The following is a 23,707-nucleotide window of genomic DNA, read 5'->3' as shown; positions in this document are numbered from 1 at the left end:
TTCTTTTTGGGTTCAGATGGCGCAAACATATTTAGAGGACTGTTTGGATGCATGTATTGACCTGGGTTTCACAACCAGCCATTTCTGGTTCGAAAATAAACAGTAGTAATCGGGAAAGCAAAACCAGTCAAAATGACTGCACACATTTGAAAGTGATGCATCAAAAATGCGGAAGGATACAAACGGCACAAACACGCTAAAATTACACCTGTCAGCTGGCCATCTCAAGATAGAATCGCAACTATAAATCATAGCGGCTCATCTCTCTTCTTTCACTTCCACAATGACACATGGCACATAAACACACACTCACACACATCTCCGTCTGATCGACCAGTCACAAATGAATCACTTTGGCCGGAAAACACAAAATCACCTCGACATGCAAACTGTTGCAGCAATCGAGGGCGGAGCCTGGATAAGAACTGCATCTTCAAGGAACTATTTGACAAAAACAATTTTGTTGCCATATGATTACATAATAAAATAACTCATGCGTTTGTCTTCTTTCAGCAGTCTTCCGGGGAAATTGAAGCTGATGCGATCTCAGTGGGAAAAAATGTCCAAAGACTAACTTCGCTAAGAATGCACTGCGACCGATTTTGATGCAATGCAGCGCATCTGAAAAACAGCGTACGCCAGTCTTGGTGGCGAGCATTGGAGGCTTGAAGGCACAGCTGCAGTTAAAATTACAGACGTGGTCAGAATTTTCCAAAACAAGCCTGAGCGCTCGACAACCCAGATGTGTTTACTAAAGCAAGACAGGAAGCAATGTAAACAACCTCATCTGATGCATACCATAAATAGCTGTGTTGAAGAAAATATAATAATGCTCATATTGCCAGTCAGGACCATGACAGCTAAAAATCGGATGATTTGGTGGTTTTGTAAATTGACAGCACTCTAAGTATGCATTCAGATTAAAATTCTAATGATTTTTTTGTCCATTAACTCAACAGCAAATTCTAAACCCTTCATTTCATTTCATCACTAGTTGGCTTTTCATTCAAAATGTGAATCACGTTCCGTTTTTCTGGACACATGCGTTGAGAATTATGGATTTAAAATGTTCAAATTATGCTCTGTTTACACTGGTTTTCCCAAGTGATCATCGCGAATAAAAGTTTTGTTCACTCTTTTTTCTCTCTCTCTGTGCTCCATGTACCAATCTTAACAATTTCACTCTGATCATTATTCCTGCTGCGGTGCATTTTTCTGAAGAGCAAAAGGCGACCTCATTAAAACAATGAATGTAAATCATTTACAGCCATGGCAAAAATGGACAATGTTCGGAACACTTGTTGTCTCTTATAATTCATTGGTGCTGGCAGGCTGGAAGTCTAGACATTTATTATTATTTTCATATTGTTTTTGCATCAAACTTTGCAAAATGACTTTTTTTGTAAGGAGAGTCAAACCGGTCAAACATACATAAATTCATTCATTCATTCATTCATTTTCCAATCCGCTTATCCTCACAAGGGTTGCAGGGGGTGTTGGAGCCTATCCCAGCTGTCTTCAGGCAGTAGGCGGGGGACACCCTGAACCGGTTGCCAGCCAATCGCAGGGCACACAGAGACAAACAAACATACGCGCTCACACTCACATCTAGGGACAATTTGGAGTGTTCAATCAGCCTGCCATGCATGTTTTTGGAATGTTAGAGGAAACCGGAGTACCCGGAGAAAACCCACCCAGGCCCGGGGAGAACATGCAAACTCCACACAGGGAGGCCGGAGCTAGAATTGAACCCGGTACCGCTGCACTGTGAGGTTGACACACTAACCACTCGCCCACCGGGTCGCCCATATTCGAAAATTTCTTAACAAAAATAAAATATATTAAGTGCCTACTTTGCATATACGCACATATTTTGTCCATAATTAAAACTACATTTTTGTCATACATATGGTGTGGAAGTTTGTGGTTCCATGCTGAAAAAAAAACGGTGTGTTGAATCGACTCCGTTTTATTTTATCAGGTGGTTTTTCAGTGTATGTGACCCCCAGTAGCACTGATGAAAAATCGCGGAACCCATCCAATATTTAAATTACCCATCCCTGAACGATTTACTCCGAAGTACCCGCTGTAATTACGAAACATTTGCAGCATCTGTCGACACAAAATAGCTGCTCGTCTCAGATAATGTCAGATTACCGAGAGGAGAATCCCCGTCCTGGCTGCCGCTTTGATTGACAGTCGCTCAATTGGCCACCCATTAAAGCCAAGTAGAGGATGAAGACGACACGCGCACAGAGACAATTTCGGTTTGTCAGTGGATGTTGACAAGGTCGATATTTTATCAGCGCAAACATTGCACATTGATTGGTTTGGTGCTTGCGCGTCCTTCTGTCGCTGTCTCGATAAAAACACAATTTTGATTGTGAGTCATAGGAGAATAAGCCCCTAGCTTGGTGTCGCAATCAAAGCCTTCAGTTTTCTCATACACATATACACAGAACATCTGAACCCAGTGCACTCGGATATTCTCGCCCTGATGTGGGGAATAAATTTGCTACCACTATTTGACTGTTTTGGCACAGCGGAGAGATATCAACATTGGGAGTTTGAACATAAGCGAGATATGCTGGTATTAATAACCGTAAAAGTGGTATGATGAAAGAAGAAGTGCCACAGCGCAGTGAGGATGAACGTGACGAGTGAAAAAAAAAAAAGGGAGGTGATACCTCGGCAGTGAGGTCCCTCGTCCCAGCCGTCGGTACAGTCTGGCGCCCCGTTGCACAGTTTGCTCATGTGGATGCACAGCTCTGTCCCCCCACACTGGTACTCATTAGGCGGGCACTTTAACACAGCGCTGTGCGGGCCTGAGGGAGACAAACACAAATGTGATCAACTCAAAAAGTTATCAGCACCCGGTAATAATGAGTAGATATGTACAGTACACCAGGAGTCAATGGGTCGCCCCACAAAGATCACATGAGAAGCCACATGAGTGCCCGTGCTAAAAATAGCTCGGCACTGACATTGTGATTTCGTGGGAATATTGTACACGTGGTCATTCGAACATGTCAACACGCGCCAACATTTATAGAACGTGTTGTGAATGGATTTTCTGTTTTATACTTTGTTAAATCATTCGTGATATTGCGAGAAACCCCAAGTCTTCACATCGATGAATGTCTTTAATTATGAACAATCGCATCTGAGTCGAGGTAATTTGTGCATATTTCAGAAGTCCCAGCAAATTGCTAGCATTTTGCATTCATCAGTACCCAAGATGAAGCTCTCAGTTTCAAAAAGAATGGCGAGCCCTGCTCGACACACTCGGGGTTGCAATAGGAGAATTCAGTGGATTGTGGAGTTTAATGCTTATTCAAACTGCCGATTCTGAATCAATTGAGGTACTACCGCCATCCTGCTCTGGGCAGCATGATTCTGCTTTTTATTTGCGCTGGCTTTGAAACAGGAGTTCAAAACAATCTGTCATTTAAAAAGAAACAAGCAGCCAATTAAATTACCCTCATTCCTTATTGGGGATATAAAAAGTTAGACCGATGCTTCTCCCTAATATGCACAGAATGTTTTGGATCACATATTAAATACATAATGTCAGCATTGTAAAATCTAACAAATACTCTACTGAGGAAATTAATTGGTTCTGGAAGAAATTTCTTAACTAGAAAATGTAAGTAGAGACGCGTTTTCCACGTAAATGCCCTAATTCGTTCCAAACCCCACAAAATTCAGACAAAAATGTTTCCTAAAGCATAAAAATGCATCAAAATATGTAACAAATACATGTTACAATTAGATCACTGAACAATAAATGAGAGTTGTGCATAGTGTAAAAAACAAAGAATAGAGTAAAGAATAAAAATGATCGTCATTTCACTTTTAACTGCGTCCTCTTTTTTTTTTTGCCCTCTTTAGTTTATGTTCTGTCTCAGAAGTGGTTTTTGCCTGGCGTTTTGGAAAGAACTGATCCAAGGACGTTTGCTTTTGTCGGCTTTTAACAATCCTTCGGAAATGTCCAAGGCAAACATCAGCATCGTGAGCGATCGCCCGACTGGTGAACATTTTTTCTGGGTCATTCACATTTACGTAAAACTATCGGAACACCTACTGGGCAAATGATGCTGCATCGACACACATCTATCTATCTACACACATAGGCACATACGGTAGAAGTCCCTCTTAGCCAATGGGATGCTCGGTAATAGCCAATGGCAGAGCAGCTCTCAGTATGTTGCAATCAGGAAACTCAGAGCTGCGAGTAGCAGCCCATTCTCCTTTCGTATCTTGAAATTTCTTTTGTCACAAAAGATAATATTTTCCTGTTAAGACGTTCCGTAACTTGAAAATTTCGTATGAAGAGACATTCATAAGTAGAGGTACCACTGTATCCAGTAACTGCACATTCATAGAGAGTGAGTCAAATACAGTGTAGGACCATCACTCAACAGCCTCCCGACCTGCTGCTGTGGTGTCCTTGAGCAAGACACCGATACCGTGAACTGTTCCCAGGGCACTAAAGTAGCTCTCTCCTTCAGTGTTTCAGTGTGCTGCATTCACTGCTGTGATGGCAGAGGACACATTTTGTGAATATGAATTGATTTATGGCTAGAAACTTCATTCCTTTTCTTCTTCTTGAATGCGAGTTTGTCTTGCACCATCCTATGTAGATTCTTCTTTATTCTTGTGTGGTATCGTGCATGACAAAGGGTTGAACGCAGAAGTCTACTTTGACCTCAAAATAGTTCTTCTCTCGAAAATGATCGGCCTCAGCCGCACTCCACTATAAGAGGTTGTACTGAGACTCTAATTCTGTGCTGGGCATGACGGGTTTCCCACAGCCTTAATGAAAAAGTGATGAGCCGTGCCAACATTCGAGGCAGTCAAGCTTGATTCATATTTTATGAGACAATAAAGTGAGCAAAAATGCTTAATTTGAATTTCTGTAACGTGTGTGAAAATGGGTTAAGATATTATGTTATACAGTATGTCTATTCGTGTTACCAACCTGAATTTTTTTGTATCTTTATGCAATTCTTGATTGACAAATCCCTTGTTCTTGTACTTCTTTTTGTTCAAGTGCTTTCACTTTGTAAATGTAACACAATCTGCTCAAAATCCACAGATACCGAGTTAGGAAAACGACCCAACATTTTTTGTTGCTGTGTTTTCTCTCTCGCAGACAAACGCAATCCTGCAGTGGGCACGGAGGAAAAGTAGCAGAACTACAAACACATTATTATCCGGGACCAAACCAGACCTTTCAATGCATCGACAGCACACACACATCCACAGACTTCACACCCCCAACAAGCATGCCAGTGCAGCGGTATGCGGGCATGTACAGTACGGTGGTGTTTGCTGAGAGATATCTTTGGGATCACCATGGGAGAAAATATATCTCGAGTAAACACCAGTCTGGGCAGACTTTCTCAAATTCCTCAAAGGACTTTACAGCCTGAATGCATGAAAAAAAGTGAATAAACTGCCACAATCAAAGCGCGGACACTTTTTCGACTTTACTTCTTCTTTTTTTTTTTTCCTGGATGAGGTTTTAGTGCCTTGTGACTCTGACGAGTATTTTCATCCACAAAGGGACAAATGACTCAGCAAGAAGTCTGTGCTGTTGGCCACCATTTTGTGCAGCCTCTCCCAACGGCTGTCACAAACTTTCCAAGTCGAAGGGCTGTGCGACATGATTGATGAACAAAACAAAGGCGCATATTATTGTTTTCTCATGAAGCAGGATTCATCATAGCAACTGATTTATGAACCGAGTTCAATAAAATCATGGCTTTTTAAGACTGAAAACGGGCATTTTTTTAAAATCCTATCAAGTTTTTTATTCATGTATTAATGCTCAGTATGTAAATAGGAAATGCACTACAATAAATCTCCATATATATATATATATATATATATATATATATGTGTATAGAGAGAGAGAGAGAGAGTCGTAGTAAACAATCGCTCTCACATTTCCACAATACAGCTGCAATTTCCATCATAGACAAGTTGATATTTTACTCCCCCTGAAAAAAAATCTGCAATGTGGCAGGGTCGCTCGCGGTGGGTGAACCGCAATTTAGCAAAATGGATTAACAACACAAAATGGTGAAAGGTCTTGCTTTGGATCGGTAATGCAGAAAGAAAGCATCCGAGGATACTGGTGAAGCATTATCTTCTATGAAGAAATGTGGTTGGAAACTAAATACTATCATATTTGTTTGTAGTGACAGCAAGCTGAAAAGGAAACAAGTTTGAAAGTGACTTCATAGGGAGCTCCACGCTCTGAGTGAACAAATGTTCAAATACACGTGATGGTATGTGAACACAATCGTATCAGGGTGACGTGTGACGTTCTCCCGCGTGCTGGCCCTCCTATCGCTAAGCTGCCGATTTAACACGGGGCAACAAAGCCCCCCATTCTGGATTAATACATTTTATAAAGAACCGGGAGCCATAATACCGGCAGGCTCCGGCCCTGCCATCAAACATCTGACCCAAGTCTACTCATGTTTGGCCAAAGGATTAAATATGAGGAAAAATCAAATACAATGTGTTGATTAGTTTGACTTGGCTCCCTTATACCTCGAGAAAGCAACCTGCTGGATGGTTTGTTTGTTTTTAGGCTTTAAAGAGACAGTGTACAATTTTTTTTGTGTGTTCATTATTTCAAAAATATCACATTAACCTAAGTTTTTTCTTGACGTAACGTCAAAGGAAGTAATAGCTAATTATATTACATAGGGCGCAACGGTCCAAAACTTTCGCCGCTATCTTTCTGCTACAGATACTCAAAGGAGACAAACTTAGTGAATGTAGTTCCTCAACATCATGATTCCAGCATGTGTAACAAGCCCATGCACTTACTGCGTCACTGGAGGGAATACTAGAAGTCGTTTGGGATGACATTGTGCTGGCAGGTCTGTTGTAAAAACTGCTGATAGGTTTGCGAAGTATGGTCTCTCTGAGGCACCGTAGTTAGCTCGCTTCAAAATGCATGCGTGTTGAGCTTAGGTTGTTGCATTCTATTAGCTCGCCACTAGATGGCACTAAATTCTACATACTGTACCTTTAAAGTTACACCAGCGTTTTGAGGGCAAAAAAAACAATCAGCACACAGACATCTTGTTTTCGCTCACGGGGATGCATCAAATTGGATTGTATCATTAACCAGTCCGACAAGCAGAAGCGAAACAAGCCAAACCTTTGCTCGCTTGATAAGAATTGCCACCCGTATGGCGCAAAATGCCCAAAATGAAGCGCAAAACATAATGAGACTGTTGCAATCAGACATTTTGAAAAAGTCTGAAGAAAACCTCCACAAAGACTCATCTTTCAGAGGCCACATGGGATAGATTTTTCCTACCACATGTGTTATATTGGAATAAATGTGTGGTCAATTACCAAAGTAAGAAAACAATTGAAGTGATGGAAAAAGGAAAGAGAAAGAATAGGGAAGCCTCGCAGGGGCTAATTGAACACCTCATTCATAGGAAGTGGTCCAAAGTCCCACAAAGCTCCATTCTTTTGTGAGCTGGCAGCAGATAGTAGGGCTGCGATGCAAATAAATGGTTGCTAATTCAAAGCAAACATGGACTTTTATTTTTTTCAATATTCCTTTGTGGTGTTGAAGCGAGGTTATCTGGCAGAAATGCTGGTTTTAGTGAATTGACTCATATTTTCCGATGGATAACCAAAAATTGTTGGAAAAGCGTTTGCACTTAGAAAAAGATGCCACCAAAACGTTTGTGAGAAAATGGAATTTCCAAAGGTTCGCTGAATCTATGATGTCGGTTGAAATCCAAGGAGTTCCAATTTTAAAACATTTCTTTCCGTTTCGATCATCAATGATTTAACAAATCGCTTTCTCGGCTGAAACCATTGCAACTGAATCATCTTTAGTAAATTTTAATGGCATCGTTATGGTGAAAATGAGAATGTATTCTGCAGTCAGGGCTGGAGACTATGACCGATTTGGGCGCCATGGCATACGTAATTGCGTGCGTGCGTGCCTGTGTTTGGAGATGCTTTTGTTGCAGTCAGATAGGCCTAAGACCAAAACTTCCACTGAGGAGCGAGGACGTGCATGGAAGCGAGGCAGAAGAAGCTTCAAATGTTTGGGGGAAATGAGGCGATTGCTCCTCGAGGCGTCGAGCCGATGCGGCGTCAATGACGCGTGTAAAAGAAAAAATGAACCACCTGCCTGGCTAATTTATCAGTAAACTATCACCACAAATGTCCACTAAATACTTTAACTGGGATCAAATTAAACTCTAATATCAACACATTAACTAAATTAAATGTTCACCTATCCACACGCAAAGAGTATCATGATTGGTCCATTCAAAGACCCCCCCCCCCCCCATGCACACAGCACATACTTGAACTATATCGTTTATCATGGTAGTTTCTAGGAAAGTAGATAGTTCTTAAAAAAAAAAGTGTTGTGAGACCATCAGATATAGAGCGGAAATAGCTGCAGATGACAAGATGATAAGATCAAATGACAATTTCTTCAACCTTAAGACCTGTTTTTGTTCCCTGGTGATAACACAGAGCACTTCAAGCAGCAATACTTTGAGTACGTTGTCTGTCTCGTAGAATTCTGCCTCAAATAAAGAATTTCATGATGAATAGATTATTCATAATTTATCAGTCAATGTTGCCCAAAAAGACTGGCAGCAGTTTTGTATAAAAAGAAAAGTGAACCTAAGAAAAAACTGTGGTTGGATGCGGTGGAGCAGAAAACTGGGGTACACCGAACTTTTGGGAAAAAAAAAGGTTTGGCGCACAGGTGCAACCAGTGCAAAAAGTTCATCTACATGTAGTAGACCAAATTGTATCAAAATGAGAGTGTTTTTATTCCTCAAAGATATATTTCATGTTATTGTAAACCACTGTAATATGATTCACAATTTGAACAATGCACTCTTATATATTTTTTAAAAAATGCACCTAAATAACGATTCACTTAAAATGGATAGCACGTAAAAATGAAATGAAAAAAGTGGGGGGAAAAAAACTTTTTTAAAGATTAAATGCAAATGTATGAACCGGACAATAAAATCAACTGAACTGTATTTTAGCAATGCTTCTTTCACTTACCACAAGAGAGGGACTTTGTGCCACTTGTGGTACTCGTACTCCCTTGCTTCATTTATTTATTTATTTTTAGATATATTTCCTCTAAAATGATCTTTAACTTTGGGGAGTCCACAGTACTCAAACTCATTGTCCCACAGATTTTTTTGACTCTTTAAATGTTATATCACGCTGATAAGCAGGTGTTCAATCTCGTATTTCAGCCAAAGAAGCAAATTCAAAACGAAAGATGTAAGACTGCAAACACCTTGCACGTGTCGAGTTTTTAGGCCGGTACACACAGAGGTGGATCACATGCTCCGGTGATCAGTGTGACGGAGTCAGGCCACGCGAAATAAAGCCATTGTTTGATCACTTAAGTCGGCTGTGGCCCCATACAAATCACACTGAGCTGCCGTGTCGTAAGCGGTGTCATGTGCAAACCTTGATCGGAACAGTGGCATGGCCACATGAGGAGAGAACGGGGGGCGGTAGGGCCACGAGACACAGAGGTGAAGGGGGCGGGTGATTGATTACGACAAGCGCACACGTTCACCTCCAGTCTAGGATCTCGTCATACCTCCGTAAGTTATGGGGGGGGGGGTCTTTTTCAAATTTTTAATTCACATTTATGGCCAGGAATCCCTCAAAGCTCAAACACTCTTTGTTCTTCTCAGCCAGTCATGCCTTATAGACTGTGCAAGTCAACACAATGGATAGATTGTGTTCATCTTAGAGGGTGACAGGGGAGTGGATTTTCACTCCCATCCCATTCCATTACCACAAAAAAAAAAATCCTGTACTGTCCCATCACGGACTATAGTAAAAAGGAAATCCTGTCCTGTCCCGGTGAAAACAACTCCAATCCTGTCCAGCTCCAAGTTCAGAATGACTCCCACTCCCACTCTGTTGTAAAAACTGCTGATAGGTTTAGAAATCATTATTTTTCAAAATTATTAAATTTAAAAAATAACCGCTTTTTCAAGTTAACTTAATCATACATAGTTTAAGGTTCTTATTTCATCCTGAAATATTGCTCATTATATTATAATCTAGGGTCAAGGGATGAAGTAAGTGACTAGTCACTTCCGTTCGTTCTCAAGGTCTCTGCTCATTGCGATCCAATTTCACTTTCATTTTTCAAAATATGACCATTTAAATTGAAAATGAGATGACTTCTTCCAACCACGAGAGCGGTTTATCCGTCACAGGTTATATTATTCAGATGCCACTCTTCCACCACCACCCACGCATTATGCCTGACAGTGATGTAACCGTACTCGCCATGGCAACAAGTGTCACTGGATTTTCCAACAAGAATGCATATCAAAGGGACATTTCCCAACGGGATCCTCTACCGACCCTTTCTACTGGGTTTGGATCATCCAATAAAACCCTTCCACTTTTCACAGATGTCAGCCAACCAGATGACCATGAATAATTGAACGCGCTGATCCGTAAATACAGTTCATAAATAAATAGTGTTGCACCACTTTAATGCCATCGGCCTTTAAAGACACGCAAAAAAAGATTTTTTCCGGCCACTAAAGGCCATTGCTGACCAGCTGGCACTGTCTGTCTGTGATTGCCCATGGCCTGGATGACGCAACTAAATTCTGACCTGGAGACGTCAAGAGGCCGTTTGACCAGCCTCCACCATCTGCCCTGCCAATTTTTGAAAAAAAAAAGGGGGGGGGGGACTATACAAGGGGCACAAAGTAACCACAACACACCAAAGATTCAAAGAGGCTGTGAAAGGACACAATACATCTGGAATATTGGGTAATTGTTTGTCTGTTTGTTGGAGACATACAAAATGTGCCAGGCGAGTTCCAGACGGGGTGTTTCAAACCCACAGCAAATTACAAGTTTCCCCCTTCAGCACTGGCCACACAATCAACCAACACGTCTGCAAAGAGAACCTGAGGCGTTTTCTTCATTCAGAGTGCGAGAAGAGGTGAGAGTTGCGAATCTGTTTCATCATGAACCTATTCAAAATTCCCCGAGACGCCGAACAAACTGGAAAATAAAGTGAAACTCCTCTACAACGAAATCATGTTTGCAGCAAGAAATTTTTCACAACAGAGGACTTTTCATTGTAGTAAATTTTATCTCAGACATAAACACAAACACACACAAAAAATGTATATGTGTACTTTTTATTTTTATTCCAATAGTGCATAAGTATGAGCATACACTTATTTGACACTTCATATAGCCAGCGTAAAAAGAAAAAAAGGGAAAGAAATTGCGAAATTTACGATCAGCATTTACTTTCACTTACATCAATTTCTTGCATCATGTCTTTTATTTTGCTTCCTCCATCTTTCATTTGTATTACCTTTATCCTGTCTTCAAGCGTTAAAGCTTTTCTTTTCTTAACTCCTTGGTATGCAAAGGTCCGTTTTGTCATCATTTTAGCAATGTAACGTTCGTGCTTCGTCTGAAACAAATACCTCCTGTACTACTGCGCATGTGTAAACCAGTGTAGTGGTTGCTGTTGCCGTTTCCGAACAAAGCAGCAGAGGTCGATGTGCCATGCTGAGGTTGGATTAGACGTTTGCGGAAGGCTTGTTTTCATTGTAGTGAATCCCGTTGCGAGGCAAGAGCAGAGAAAAATATTTCGTATAACGGAACAGGGGGACTTTTCGTTGTAGGGGGAGCAGTAAAGTGGGAATGGCTTTCATGCATGAAAATCTTTTCACTCTAGGGGGTATTTTCGCCCATGTAGGTTTCGTTGTAGAGGAGTTTCACTGTACAGAACAGCACAAAACTCACATCCTGACAATTTTAGAGGTCCTACGACGGCATGAGGCATTTGTTTTTAAATCACTTTGCTGTAGTACGGTTTTACCATGAGGATACAGGATATTCTTGAATAACCCTATCTGATTGAAGCTTCCATTTTTCACAATTTACTGAATGTTAATCCCCGCACGAGACCTTTTTTTCACACTGCACTTGTCAGTTGGATCCTTGGTTGCTTGCTGCTCGACCCTGCTCTTCAAAAAATACCACCACATTTGCAAGCCTTCACGGGGTTGGTAGGGGTCGGGGGGGGGGGCTCCTGGGAGAGCTGGCAAGGTGACAAGCCAAACAGGAAGCCCAAATCCAACTCTCTATAGCACAACAAACTTCTCCAAATGCAGGAGCTCAACTTCTCCTTAGAAGGGGGCTGGAGGGGGAGGGGGTGGCAGGGTCAAACCACTGAGCAAACACTTCACATGCAAAGGTAAAGAAAAATGTATTTATTCAAGACAAAATCACCAGCTATTCCAAGCAAATAAGCATACTGTATAATATTAGTGTAGGTTATGGAAGAGGAAAAGTAAACAAACTAGACATTGGAATTCAGAGGTGATGTTTGAAGAACAACCAGCATTCAGCCACAATTTTTTCCCCCACGAAATATTCAGTAGTACCCATTAATTCTTAAATACAGAAAGTAGTTTCAAGTGAGTATCAAATCAATTTCAGAATTTCACGGATTTGTTGCAGCCAGCGCGGGATTCCCACTTGAGGACACTAAGAGTGAATGGCTGTCCGTCGGGGTCGTCTGCCTTTCTCGTTCGCTGGGACAGACGCCAGCGTGACTCGGAACACGATAAGGAGTTGAAGGTGGATGAAGGGGCGTACAGACAATTAAAAGATTTTACAAAGAGAAAAGGGAAAGATCTGTTGCACAAAATTTTGCGGAGTGGATTTTTTGAAGCAATAGGTAACATTTGACTGGTTACATTTATCTTTTAGAAACCTATTCAACATAAATCACTTATTGTGATTGCCATCTTTATATAAACAGCCATCATATGTGTTTACCACACAAACCACTGTGTGCAACGACAAAACATTTCGATTCTGAGCTTTGCTGTACTGATGTACTGCTCTAACATAGTACGTCAAAACTTTTTGTTTTACGAGGACATTTATTTCCCTCATGAATAATTCCTAAAATGTACTTCTATTTTATAACGTGAGCGCCAAACGCTTTTGTATATCAAAATTTGTAAACAAAATGGCAACCAACAAATTCAATATTTATTCGCGTTTACCTCAGAAATCGAATTGAAGTCAGTATTATCATGGTGACGGACCTTTCGGCTCGCAAGGCGGGGAAGGAAGACGTGGCCACTAGAGGTCATCTACTACTATCCCATTTGGGCTCTTCATGCCTAATTATCTATAACAGATGTGATAATGTCCTTTCAACAGTGTGATCTTCAGCAGAACCAGGTGGCTGACATTCCATTAAAAAGTCATACTCGTGACAGGTAAGGGGTCAGGGGCAAGTGCAGACCAAGGTGAAACAGTTTTTCAAAGTGCCGTCACACGGACGACGTCGTCGTTCCAAAAAGGTCGCGCCAGCAGTCCAAACCAGATGTTCTGTGTCTACGTTAATGCCTTCACAATATTATTTATGTTCATCTTGCACGCACGGCTGTATTCTAATCTCTGCTGTTGTCCCAGGCAGTCTCTTGTGTCCCTTTAGAGTGCCTCTGGCCTTCCCGAATACTGTCTGTGGGGAGCCCTGCTGGGATTACATAATGGTCTTTTTCTCCTGCCCCCTTCAATTTAAACCCCTGACACGCTTTTCTTGGCTGAACACAGCCTGGGCACTCTTGTCCTTCTTCAGGGGGGCAGCTTTGGCCAGACTTGTCTAAAAATGGCCTAGAATGGTGACTGGCAGACTAGCACAGCCTTAAATATAGTGTGTTGAATATGCTGACATTTAGTCATTGCTGCTGTTTGCCGAAGCACCACCGACAGGAACAGGAGGATGAAATACCCTGAATTTTAGAAATGTGCTTTTAACTGCTCAACGTGAGGAACGTGTTCATGTGTTTTACTCAATTAACAATTATTACTAGGGCTGGCATTTGACAAAATGTCCTTGAAAGACGTGCATGGCAATATTTCATTTGACAACAGCGCCTCTGCTGGTTGCAGTCAAGTAGGGCCCTCGACTTTGCTTCAGCTGACATGAAAATTCAACAAGCGAGTCAACATAAATTATCAAAATCTTCACAATCATTTCATCAAATCATATAATTCTTTCATTTGATCAATAGGTTTCTATTTAAAAATTAGAATAGCAATGCTGCGATTGGCTGGCAACCGGTTCAGGGTGTCCCCCGCCTACTGCCCGAAGACAGCTAGGATAGGCTCTAGCACGCCCCGCGACCCTTGTGAGGATAAAGCGGATCGTAAAATGGATGGATGGATGGAAGAAGGCAATGAGTAAAGCACATGAAAGATGTGCAGGGCAATATTCCACTCCAATGCTGCAGGTGGCAGCACACTGCAACTGCAAAGTTTTAACAGCATATTTTCACATTTTGTTGCGTGACAGATATATTCTGCATTGAATTAATAGTTTTACTGCATTGCAAAAAAAAAAAAAAAAGTTCTCCCTTCACACAGCTTCATCAGTTTGGTGGGTCACTGCCTGACTTGGCACACGTCTAGGCAGACTCTAAAGGACAAAAATCAATTTCTTGATCTGCATCAAAAAATATTTAAGCTCCTCCTGCCATGCCTTGGCAGAACATAATCAACCAATGAACAAATGGGGATCAAAACATGTTAATGAAAAACATAACCTAGCATAAATTATGCATGTCTGCGATTGTATGTTTCCATCAATAGCGCACACCTGCAAACGGTTCTGAAGATCTTGAAGGTGTTCTTTCATGTCAAGGTCTTTGGCCATGATTAGCTATCTGGGCCTGGCGCTTTAAAGGAACAGCGTTAAGATCAAACAGTTCACTTCAAATGTGAGCATCATAACAGCCGTCTGGGGTCAACTGTCTGGTACACGACACCCAACCGAAAAACTCATTCTCATCTGTCATTTCCTTGCTGAAGTGATGCGAGGCAACATTACCCTTGCATGAAATTCTTTTTCTTTCCTGTGACTGCAATGCAGATTACAACATCAGAAATTGGGCTTTCTACAAGGGCTGTCAATATCCTAAAAGGCTAATTGCTGCTGAGGTAGAAACAGACTGTAAAAGTTTCCTTTTTCCAGGCCACAGGCGGCGGAATGTCAGCATTTCACTCCTTATGCTTTCAAGGTCACCTTCTTTAAGACGTGGGAACACTGCAGAAATTCTGTAGCCTGAGGAGCTCAAAAAGGCCTTATACTCAAGCTTTGGACTGTCACATGATGTAGCTTGGCTTATTGTTGATCGGGAATGTGGATCTGTATAAAAAGGGCATATGCCCAAACAACCGTTCAGTTTTTGTTGTCCTCTGTCAGTATCCCTCTATCCCAGCCTGGCGCAGAACCCCGGGGTACAAAGAACAACATTGTGGGAGAAACACAGCAGCTGCAGTGGACAGTGGCTGACTTCACAGGCAAAAGCCACGGCACCGACAAGGGCCACTGTGAAACTGCATCCACGTAAGGAATCAATAAACCTTCCTTATGCATCATTGAACCAAAAACGTCTTCAAAAAGTGCACCATGAAGGAACTTGACTTCACACTTGGGTCGTGGAAAAGCTTGTGAGTCAGAAGCAGGCCTTACACCATAAGAACAAAAGTATGATGATGGAAAAGAGTCGATGGTAGTCTACAGTTCCAACGATAACCACAATTACAGTCCGTTTTAACTCATATAAGCTTAACTGAGCTCTGCATTCAGAAAAATGATCAAATGATGTGAAACGTAATGCCCCTTTTTCGTTCGCATAGTAGCGACACAATGCGTTGCTCTTCACTTTACACTTTTCCATTGAAAAAAACAGGCATGAAATCAAGCACCTGATTGCTCATTAGTCAAGCAGAATTGTAATAATCTATAACTCATGTTTGCTTGCCATATTTTCGTGCGTTACCTGTGGATGCGCAAAAAAAATCATACTTCATAGTCTACATTTTGTTGCCTATTTTAACCATGAATTATGTATAAACAAAACCTTTTTACTCATAAACCATGCCGTTTATAAGCCCACACATATTACACTGACTGCAAGTCCCCACTGGTGTGTATGCCTTAGCAAAAGCTAAACTCCAGCAGTTCTTATTGCTTCCACAAAGCAAAGAAAATATAGGCGTGCGACATCGGTCGGATGTTCTACTTGCATGTGTTACTGCCATTTTTATGCTAAACTAACAGTTGTTTGATGGCTTAAAATGACCACAATAGCATTGCTAATTTCCATTAGTCTGCATAATTATGGCACTTTTCTGAGACAGTATGTTAAGAGTTAAGGCAGCAGACTTGTTAGGCTTATGATAATATAGTGATGCAGTGTTGAAAGTACTTTGAATGAACATTTATGACAAATGGCTTGGAGCAAGAACACTCTGCCTCTCATTCGGACAACTGTTAGCTATCTGCCAAGCTAAACACTCCATGTTGAGGGAGGGCAGAATACATAAAAGTATAGAGAGAAATCAAATACTGCCAAGCTGACAGTGGAAAGAATTGAGCGGGAAACAGCACAAAGCGACAAGTAGAATAACATTGAACAAGTGAAATTACTGCTTGCGCTACGATAGAAATACGCACAACAAACTAGCATGTTGCAATTTTGTCATGTTGACGGGGGTGCACTTGAAATTTATGAGGAGGAAACATGACTTGGGTCACTTCAAGTGTTTAAGTTGCAAGGGTTAAAACTGGGGGGAAAAGTTGTGGCTTATTGTCCGAATTCCATGGTGGAATAAATAAAAGGAGAATTCGGTTCTCCTCCATTGTTGGGGTTTGATAGTGTGTGTCCTTCTGATGTGCTCAACGTGACGAGTTTTTCACAGCGTCCCGCGGAACTAATAGATGTACAATTTTGCGAAAAATGTATCTGGATCAAGATGTTTTTATTTCGTGGAACCCCTCGATAGAATAAAATTGAAAAAATTCAACACAGCATTTTTTTCAGTGTAGGATTCGGGGGTCCAAAGCGACCTCTGATTGATTAAGAGGTATTTTTTTCCAATACTTTTGCCTACATAGTGAAAGGCCCGTCCGTCTCTGACTCACAACCTTTTCCACCACCGCAGTGTGAAGTCAAGTTCCTTCAGCGCGCTATTCCCGTAAGTCTTGTTTTTCAGAGGTTCTGGCAGAAGCGAGACCTAGAATGAGACAAGGGATGCAGTCACCGTTGTCTCTGTCCCAGATAGAGACATGCAAGCAGGCTCGCCCACAGATGAAGAGAAGGAGGAAAGAGCAGGTTGTGCAAAACAGCAGGTTTCTCCATTGCTGTGGGCGCGTCTTTAATGACTTCCAGACCGACTCGCTTACAGCCTTTGCGTCTAGACTTTAACTTGAGGCTTCGCCCCGGCCTCCCAGTCCCTTACGCTATGCCAGCCCTCCAAAAACATGTCAAAAGTACACACACACACACACGCACGCACACACGCACGCACGCACGCAGACACACACACACACACACACACACTTTTTCCTCTACGTCCAAACATTCGATCCTCTTGGAAAACTACCTCTGAAAAGCTGACCAGGGAGACACTGTAGCTCTCATTCCCTCGGCAGGGATTCAGCCTGAGAGCATTTCATCTCCAATGTCGACTTTGAAATCATGGCTGTCTTTTTTTTAGTACGTACATTCAAGGCCGAATCCACAAAGAATGAACGGTGGCCGCTGATAGCACTTTGAATTGCTCTTCATTTGAGCCCGCAGTTTGCTCCGTCGTAACGTCCTGTTCACAAAGGATATTGCGCTAATGACATACCGGCGCAAACACGCCCACAAAGTTTGACAGATGAGGGCAGTTTGCACCTCTTTCCCCCTCTAATTGTACACATGGCAAAGTATAAATGCAGGCTTTGCAACGAGAACACTGTGGCAGAACGATTGCAGTTAGGAAGAGAGTCTGTCACTTCATATCACAACTCAAAACGCACTGGTTTAAAACGGCTGACTCAACCTGTCATTTTGATCTGGTCCTTTCTGTGTATTTCTTTTTTTTAATGAATTTCTCTCATTGCGATTTTTTTTTTTGATTAAACATAATGTAACAGTGTACGGAATCCTTGAGTGCTAAGAAAGGCACCTTCAAATAAAAAAGCATGAGGCTATAATAATAAAAATAAAATGTATTATTATTATTATTATTGTAGAAAGATTACATTATCAGAATGCGAGCTTGGGCTCCTGACCGAGGAGGTGCGAATGGGACTTTCATCCGACCGGCCTGGGCCAAACTGCCCTCCTTCGGCGCAAAATTATTAGGTCAATAGGAGGCTTGAGGGGGGTGTAATTTGGGACAACATGTCTTGTATATGATGGAAGGTTCCCTCACATTGCTCTGGTTTCCACTGAGTAGCGCCAATTGTACACCAGCCTTTTCTCTACGTTATTTGCATCACTCCAACTGCGTGTGGCTATTAGCGCTAGCGTTAGTGAATTTGAGTTTTATCAATGAGGCTCATTTGTATAGAGCTGGGCCATTTCTCTTTCAATTATATGACGATTGAGTCATTTAAATACGCGCAAAATCTACTGCCGGACCAAGATGCATTCTGCTCGGTATCTCAGTTCGTGATGCATTTCACCATCTGCGCGTGCTTTGTCAATAGCTCCATTTTTACCGGTTAGCGTGACGTGAAAGCCATATGAATTCGGAACCCGTTTGCATTTGTCTCCAATCGCATCTAATGCGGCGCTGGGAGAAAAAAGGGATATCCCAACATGCCAGATAAAAAAACAAACATTGCAAATCTCCATGACCATGAGCTTGAAGGCAAAATGACCTCTGTGGAGAGCAAACAAAACATCCCATTATTTTCACCCGTCACGCCAGATAAATCTAATACACTATCAATTTAAGTCAGTCAGAGTCTGTTAAGGGGATCAAACATTGTACAACCATGTCTTGCAGAACATAATTTAGCTTGAAAGTTCCTTTCCAAGATGCATTACAGATATTTGTGATACAATACGCTGCAAATAAATGAAAATAAAGGTAAGTAAGCATTATTCATACATCACACCGAGTCGTGTGAATTTAATAAAAAGGCATCCTGAACCATCTTGATGTTGGTAAATTACATGATGTGTATATTTAAAGCTGGAAAAACAATCAGTTCCACTACAGCTCCAATTTGTGTCTGTCTGAAAGCTTAAATGTCAGGCAAGATTGACTTTGCTGTAAATGCAGCAAGTTCCACACAATCAGCATAAACACACACACAAAAACAAAAACCAAAAAAAAACAACAACAAAAAAAAAGTATGCATTGAGTGTCAACTTTTTTTTTGGGAAACACTTACAAACATCCGGCTCCTCGTCCGAGCCGTCTGGACAGTCTTTCTCGCGGTCGCAGCGCCATCCCTTTGAGATACACGTCACGCCATCTTTACACACAAACTGCTTCGGGCTGCAGGTCTTTGGGGCTGAAAAGGAACAAATCAGAATAGGTTCAAACAGTCCAGAACAATAATACTTGTTTGTCAATGATATTTATTCCTGAGGTCTCATTCGCCAAAGGGGACTGTTTTGTTCTTTGCCACATATTCAACTTTGATCAGTTGGTGAGTGGTGGAAAAGAAAAATGGTTGCCAAAAATAAAACACACACAAAAAAAAAAACAATTGAACAAGCTTTGCATAAACTTGATGCTCCCATATTCTGGAAACGTAATGTCATTGACAAGCAGACAGACGAGATCAGGGGTCACCGGAAGCAGGAATAACGAGGAGGGCTAGTCGTTCGACATACCCCTCCGAAATAATCATTTGTGTACAATATAGAACTTAGATCACATACAAACTAGAGGTGCAACAATTAATGAAGAAATAATTGGATATGAAATTAATTTCTGATTATTTTTTATTTTGTTTATATGTTGATGATTGTTTTATCTTTAAATAATGATGTGAATTTAACAGCAATGTCGGGGACTGTAGCTATCAATTAAGTTTGACTACTCACAACCATTATTAGTGAATGCACATTCTGGAAAAAGAGATATGTACTGGTCAACTTTAATAGGCCATAAAGTTTCGATGGAATTTTTCCCTCATTCTGGTTGCAGGTAAGCTCGAAGTTATCCCAGGTGAACTTGGGGAAGAGTACAAACCCTGAACTGGTTGCAAGTCAATCACAGGGCAGATAGAGACAAACCATTCGTACTCACATTCACAATGATGGACAATGTAGAGTCTTGAATGAACAAAACATGCATGTTTTGGAGCACGTGATGAAGCCCAAAGAGAGCATGCAAACTCCACACAGGAAAGTAAAGCCAATATCCTAACCCTGGACGTTAGCAACGTTAAATGCTAGCATTTGCAAACACTTCCAAACACTTCTGAAGCAGACCAAAAACTTGTCATCTCTTCCGTGGTCAGCTGAGAGGATTGGCAATGCATGTTGATCTCAAGTGAATTGCTTTGCAATCTCGCATGGGTATATAACTTGACACGGATGGAGTCTTTCGGGTCAATTAATACGCAGGTATCATCGATGTAGTCTAAATGCTGAAAGACACATCCATTCATGAATGGCAACTGCATGCGAAAAGGGGGCGGTATGCAAATGAGTGTCTTCAGGCATTTATGCAGCTGTGTGAATAGGGATGGTTTTAATAACGTCGTCTGTATGCAGAACCTATTTCGAAAACACAAAGAAATAAACGCCGCTGGTTTTACGACACCATTTTCATGTAAATGTGCTTTCATGCAGATATGTCTATATTCCCACACATACAGTCGATTGCTCGATAGCCATTCTTGTTTTAAAGTTTACATATGCTATCACTTCCCAATTGTAAACTACATTGCTCGAGTGATTCCCAACCGTTGTGCCACGACAGAGATATCTAGCCCAACTCTTTATTGATTGAATGGGAATTAATCGATAGGCACATTCTGGCAAAAAGCGAGTGAATTTGGTCTTTGGCGAGTTTCTTTCAATAAGACGTTGTCAGTGACTAATGGAGGTCCCTGTGACAGTGAAAAACAGCGAGTCTTATGAAAGTTTCACGTTGTCCTCATCGCCTCATGCATTTCAGTGAAGTGTTTTTCTTTCGTATTTATAATCGCACTAAAGGGGACGTTCATTTTACTGTCTGCTGTGTACTGTGAAACCGCTTTCATCTGAGGGGGATACATTAAATACCTACCGGCAATAGATGAAAAACCTTTAAGATTTATCCTTTCTCCTACACTCTTTAAACTTTTAACTTAATTACAAAACAACCTTTTAAGGAATTCCTTAGCTCCTCTTCTCACCCTCGCTGCCAAGGAATAAACGATTGTCACACAACATCACTTTGAGGAAATAGAACGCTCTCAATGGTAGTTTCCAAATAAGAAGCCTAGCGTGCTTGCTTCAGGCTGTTTTATATGTCGCTCCCAGTTCAAGTTTACTCTAAAAGTTTAGTCTAAAAATAACTCCTACAGCAAAAGAGGATAAAAAATTTCTATCGAAGCTCGACTGACTAGAATTTGAGAGAGCTAACGTATATTAACATAGATGTTACGGAAATTATAAACTATTGGAGCGGCAAGACATACAAACTAAGCGTACAGTACGACAATACTCCAGAAATTTATTTTCTCTGAGCGCGAATTGTGGCTTGTCTATGTGTGCCCAGAGCCCAGAGATTGGCTAGCAACCAGATCAGGGTGTACCCTGCATACTGCCTGAAGACAGCAGGAATAGGCTCCAGCACGGCCGCAACACTTTGTAGGATAAGCGGAATAGAAAATGGATGGATGAAAGAACCTCTTGAGGAAGGAGGTGTGGGTCACCGCATTGCTCAAGGTCACTTCAGCGATCATCAGGAAGAATTTCTTCAACACCGCCTTCTCAGTTTTTGTCCACAAGCAGGTACTAAACCATGACCCGACTCCAAAAGCCCAAGTCTTTCCTGTCGCTCCTGATTGTGGTCCTAAAGTGTACCGCAATCATTCTGGGACGCTGGCCGACCTCTGTGGGTAATGACTGTGTCAAACCCTTGAAAAGAGCCTTTACTTCGTAATGTCTTTCACACAGCATGGTCAGAACAACAACAACAACAAAAACATTAGGAAATATTGCTGTAACTTCAGGATTGTTTAGGCCTATGATGGGAAAATGTGTTATCATCGGCCACAGATGATGGGATGAAGGCAGCTAAGCAGTAAGGCAGCCTTTACATTTAAAACTAACCTCCATGCAGCTCAACCTAAATTCCAGGAATGCAACCTGACATATTGCTGCACTCCACTTAACGTGTGTGTGTGTGTGTGTGTGTCTGTGTGTGTGTGTGTGTCTGTGTGTGTGTGTGTGTCTGTGCGTGGAGTGGCGTAATTTCTATCTGAGAAGTCACAATGTTTTGATTTATTCATGAACGGCAGCCAGGATTACACTCACTCTTTTCTTCATCCTTCTTTCTCAAATGTCTTTGTTTGTTTGCATGTTTGAGGGGGTATCAACAACAGCCATAGTAGGCAGATACTTGCGCTGTGCCTGTCTCCTGTCCACAGTTTATTTAGATGCTGACATGCTGGAGCCTGGCAAGATGCTCTGCTTCCAATAAAAGCTGTGGGAGGAGCGTTAGATGCTGGTGACAGAAATATATCACAGAGCTTAGGAAGTAGGTCAGGAGGTTAGAGAGGTGGGGGTACGGGTTACCCAGGTTACTGTACCATGAGACATCATTAGAGTGGAGAAGTCAAGCTGACTGAATACAGTCAAACATTCATAACGTGAGTTTTGGGGTATTATTTTGAGTGATGCTGTTGACGACTGCGTTACATCAAAATGTGCACATCTTCCAGTCAGGACGAATCTAACGCGTTCCTTTTTCCAGTCCAGTAGACTACAGGTAATCTTGAAATATCCCAAAAACATTACAGCACAAAATATGTTTATTTGAACTTGATGGTGATATCAGTATTTCAAAGAGTAATACGATCAGTCTCACTCGCATGACCTCCATTACCGGAAAATGTTAGCGGTGAGCAGTCTGCAACTGAAGCGAGCGAAAAGAACTGTTGCAATATATCTTTTTTTTTTTACTCATTCAGTCAGTTTCATCTACGATTCACCAATGGCACTAGCAAAGAATGGGAATATGGAGCGACAGGAGAAGCATTTTAAAACAGTATACGTGCCCGACAATGGTGATACATTTAACACGCTGCAAAAGTGCGGCCCAATGCTTTTGTGTAGAGTCCCTCGGAGATAGGCAGTTATTTCCTTTTCACAGTTCACAAGCTCTTGTATCTGCTTTTTTTTTTGTTTTGTTTCGTTCAAGTTAGGGGCCGTTGCGGCCATTGCTCATCATGGCATGTGTGCATGTGTGTATGCGTGGGGTAACGGTCGATCGCGAAGGTTTTGGCTTGAAAAGTAGAACTTGGGTTAAAAAAAGTTGGGCACATCTGGTCTAGAGAGTGTGGAACTTGGATAATGGATGGATGTATCTAGTAATGTATGAACTTGCAGTTGTCATCATTTCTTATTAGGGCATTTCAGCTGTGTGAATTCATCTTAGCTTTCCCACGCAATTTCTCAGCGAATTCCAATTTAGAGCTATAACATTAATCTACTTAAGTGACTTCCTGTTTACATCTGAGATTTGTTTCAATCAAAAGCACTGCAGTTTCACAACAACCTCATATAATCACTACTCAGCCCTGAAAAGGGCATTTCCTGTTACTGTATATCCGTTTCTGATTGTATTTTTTAACACACAT

General features: G+C 41.5%; 1 protein-coding gene across 3 annotated transcripts in view; it reads right to left on the bottom strand.

Annotated features, from left to right (window-relative positions):
- LOC147201283 (low-density lipoprotein receptor-related protein 1-like) overlaps positions 1–23,707 on the bottom strand; it is a 104,063-nt gene that overhangs the window by 69,889 nt on the left and 10,467 nt on the right. For all 3 annotated transcript variants that reach the window (XR_015101692.1, XM_086118744.1, XM_086118746.1), the window contains exons 2-3: positions 19,295–19,417; positions 2,688–2,825 (exon numbers count right to left, since the gene is read on the bottom strand). Coding sequence is in view for 2 of the 3 variants with exons in the window: in XM_086118744.1 (XP_085974870.1) it covers positions 2,688–2,825; positions 19,295–19,417 (261 nt within the window). In the remaining variant the exon portion in view is untranslated. The remainder of the gene's footprint in view (positions 1–2,687; positions 2,826–19,294; positions 19,418–23,707) is intronic.

This window comes from Hippocampus guttulatus, chromosome 8 (genome assembly GCF_054856545.1).
Source record: "Hippocampus guttulatus isolate MCC_2025c chromosome 8, RoL_Hgut_1.0, whole genome shotgun sequence".
NCBI classification, from domain to species: domain Eukaryota; kingdom Metazoa; phylum Chordata; class Actinopteri; order Syngnathiformes; family Syngnathidae; genus Hippocampus; species Hippocampus guttulatus.
The sequence above is the reverse complement of the archived record's forward strand: the minus strand, read 5'-3'. Positions and strand labels throughout refer to the sequence as shown.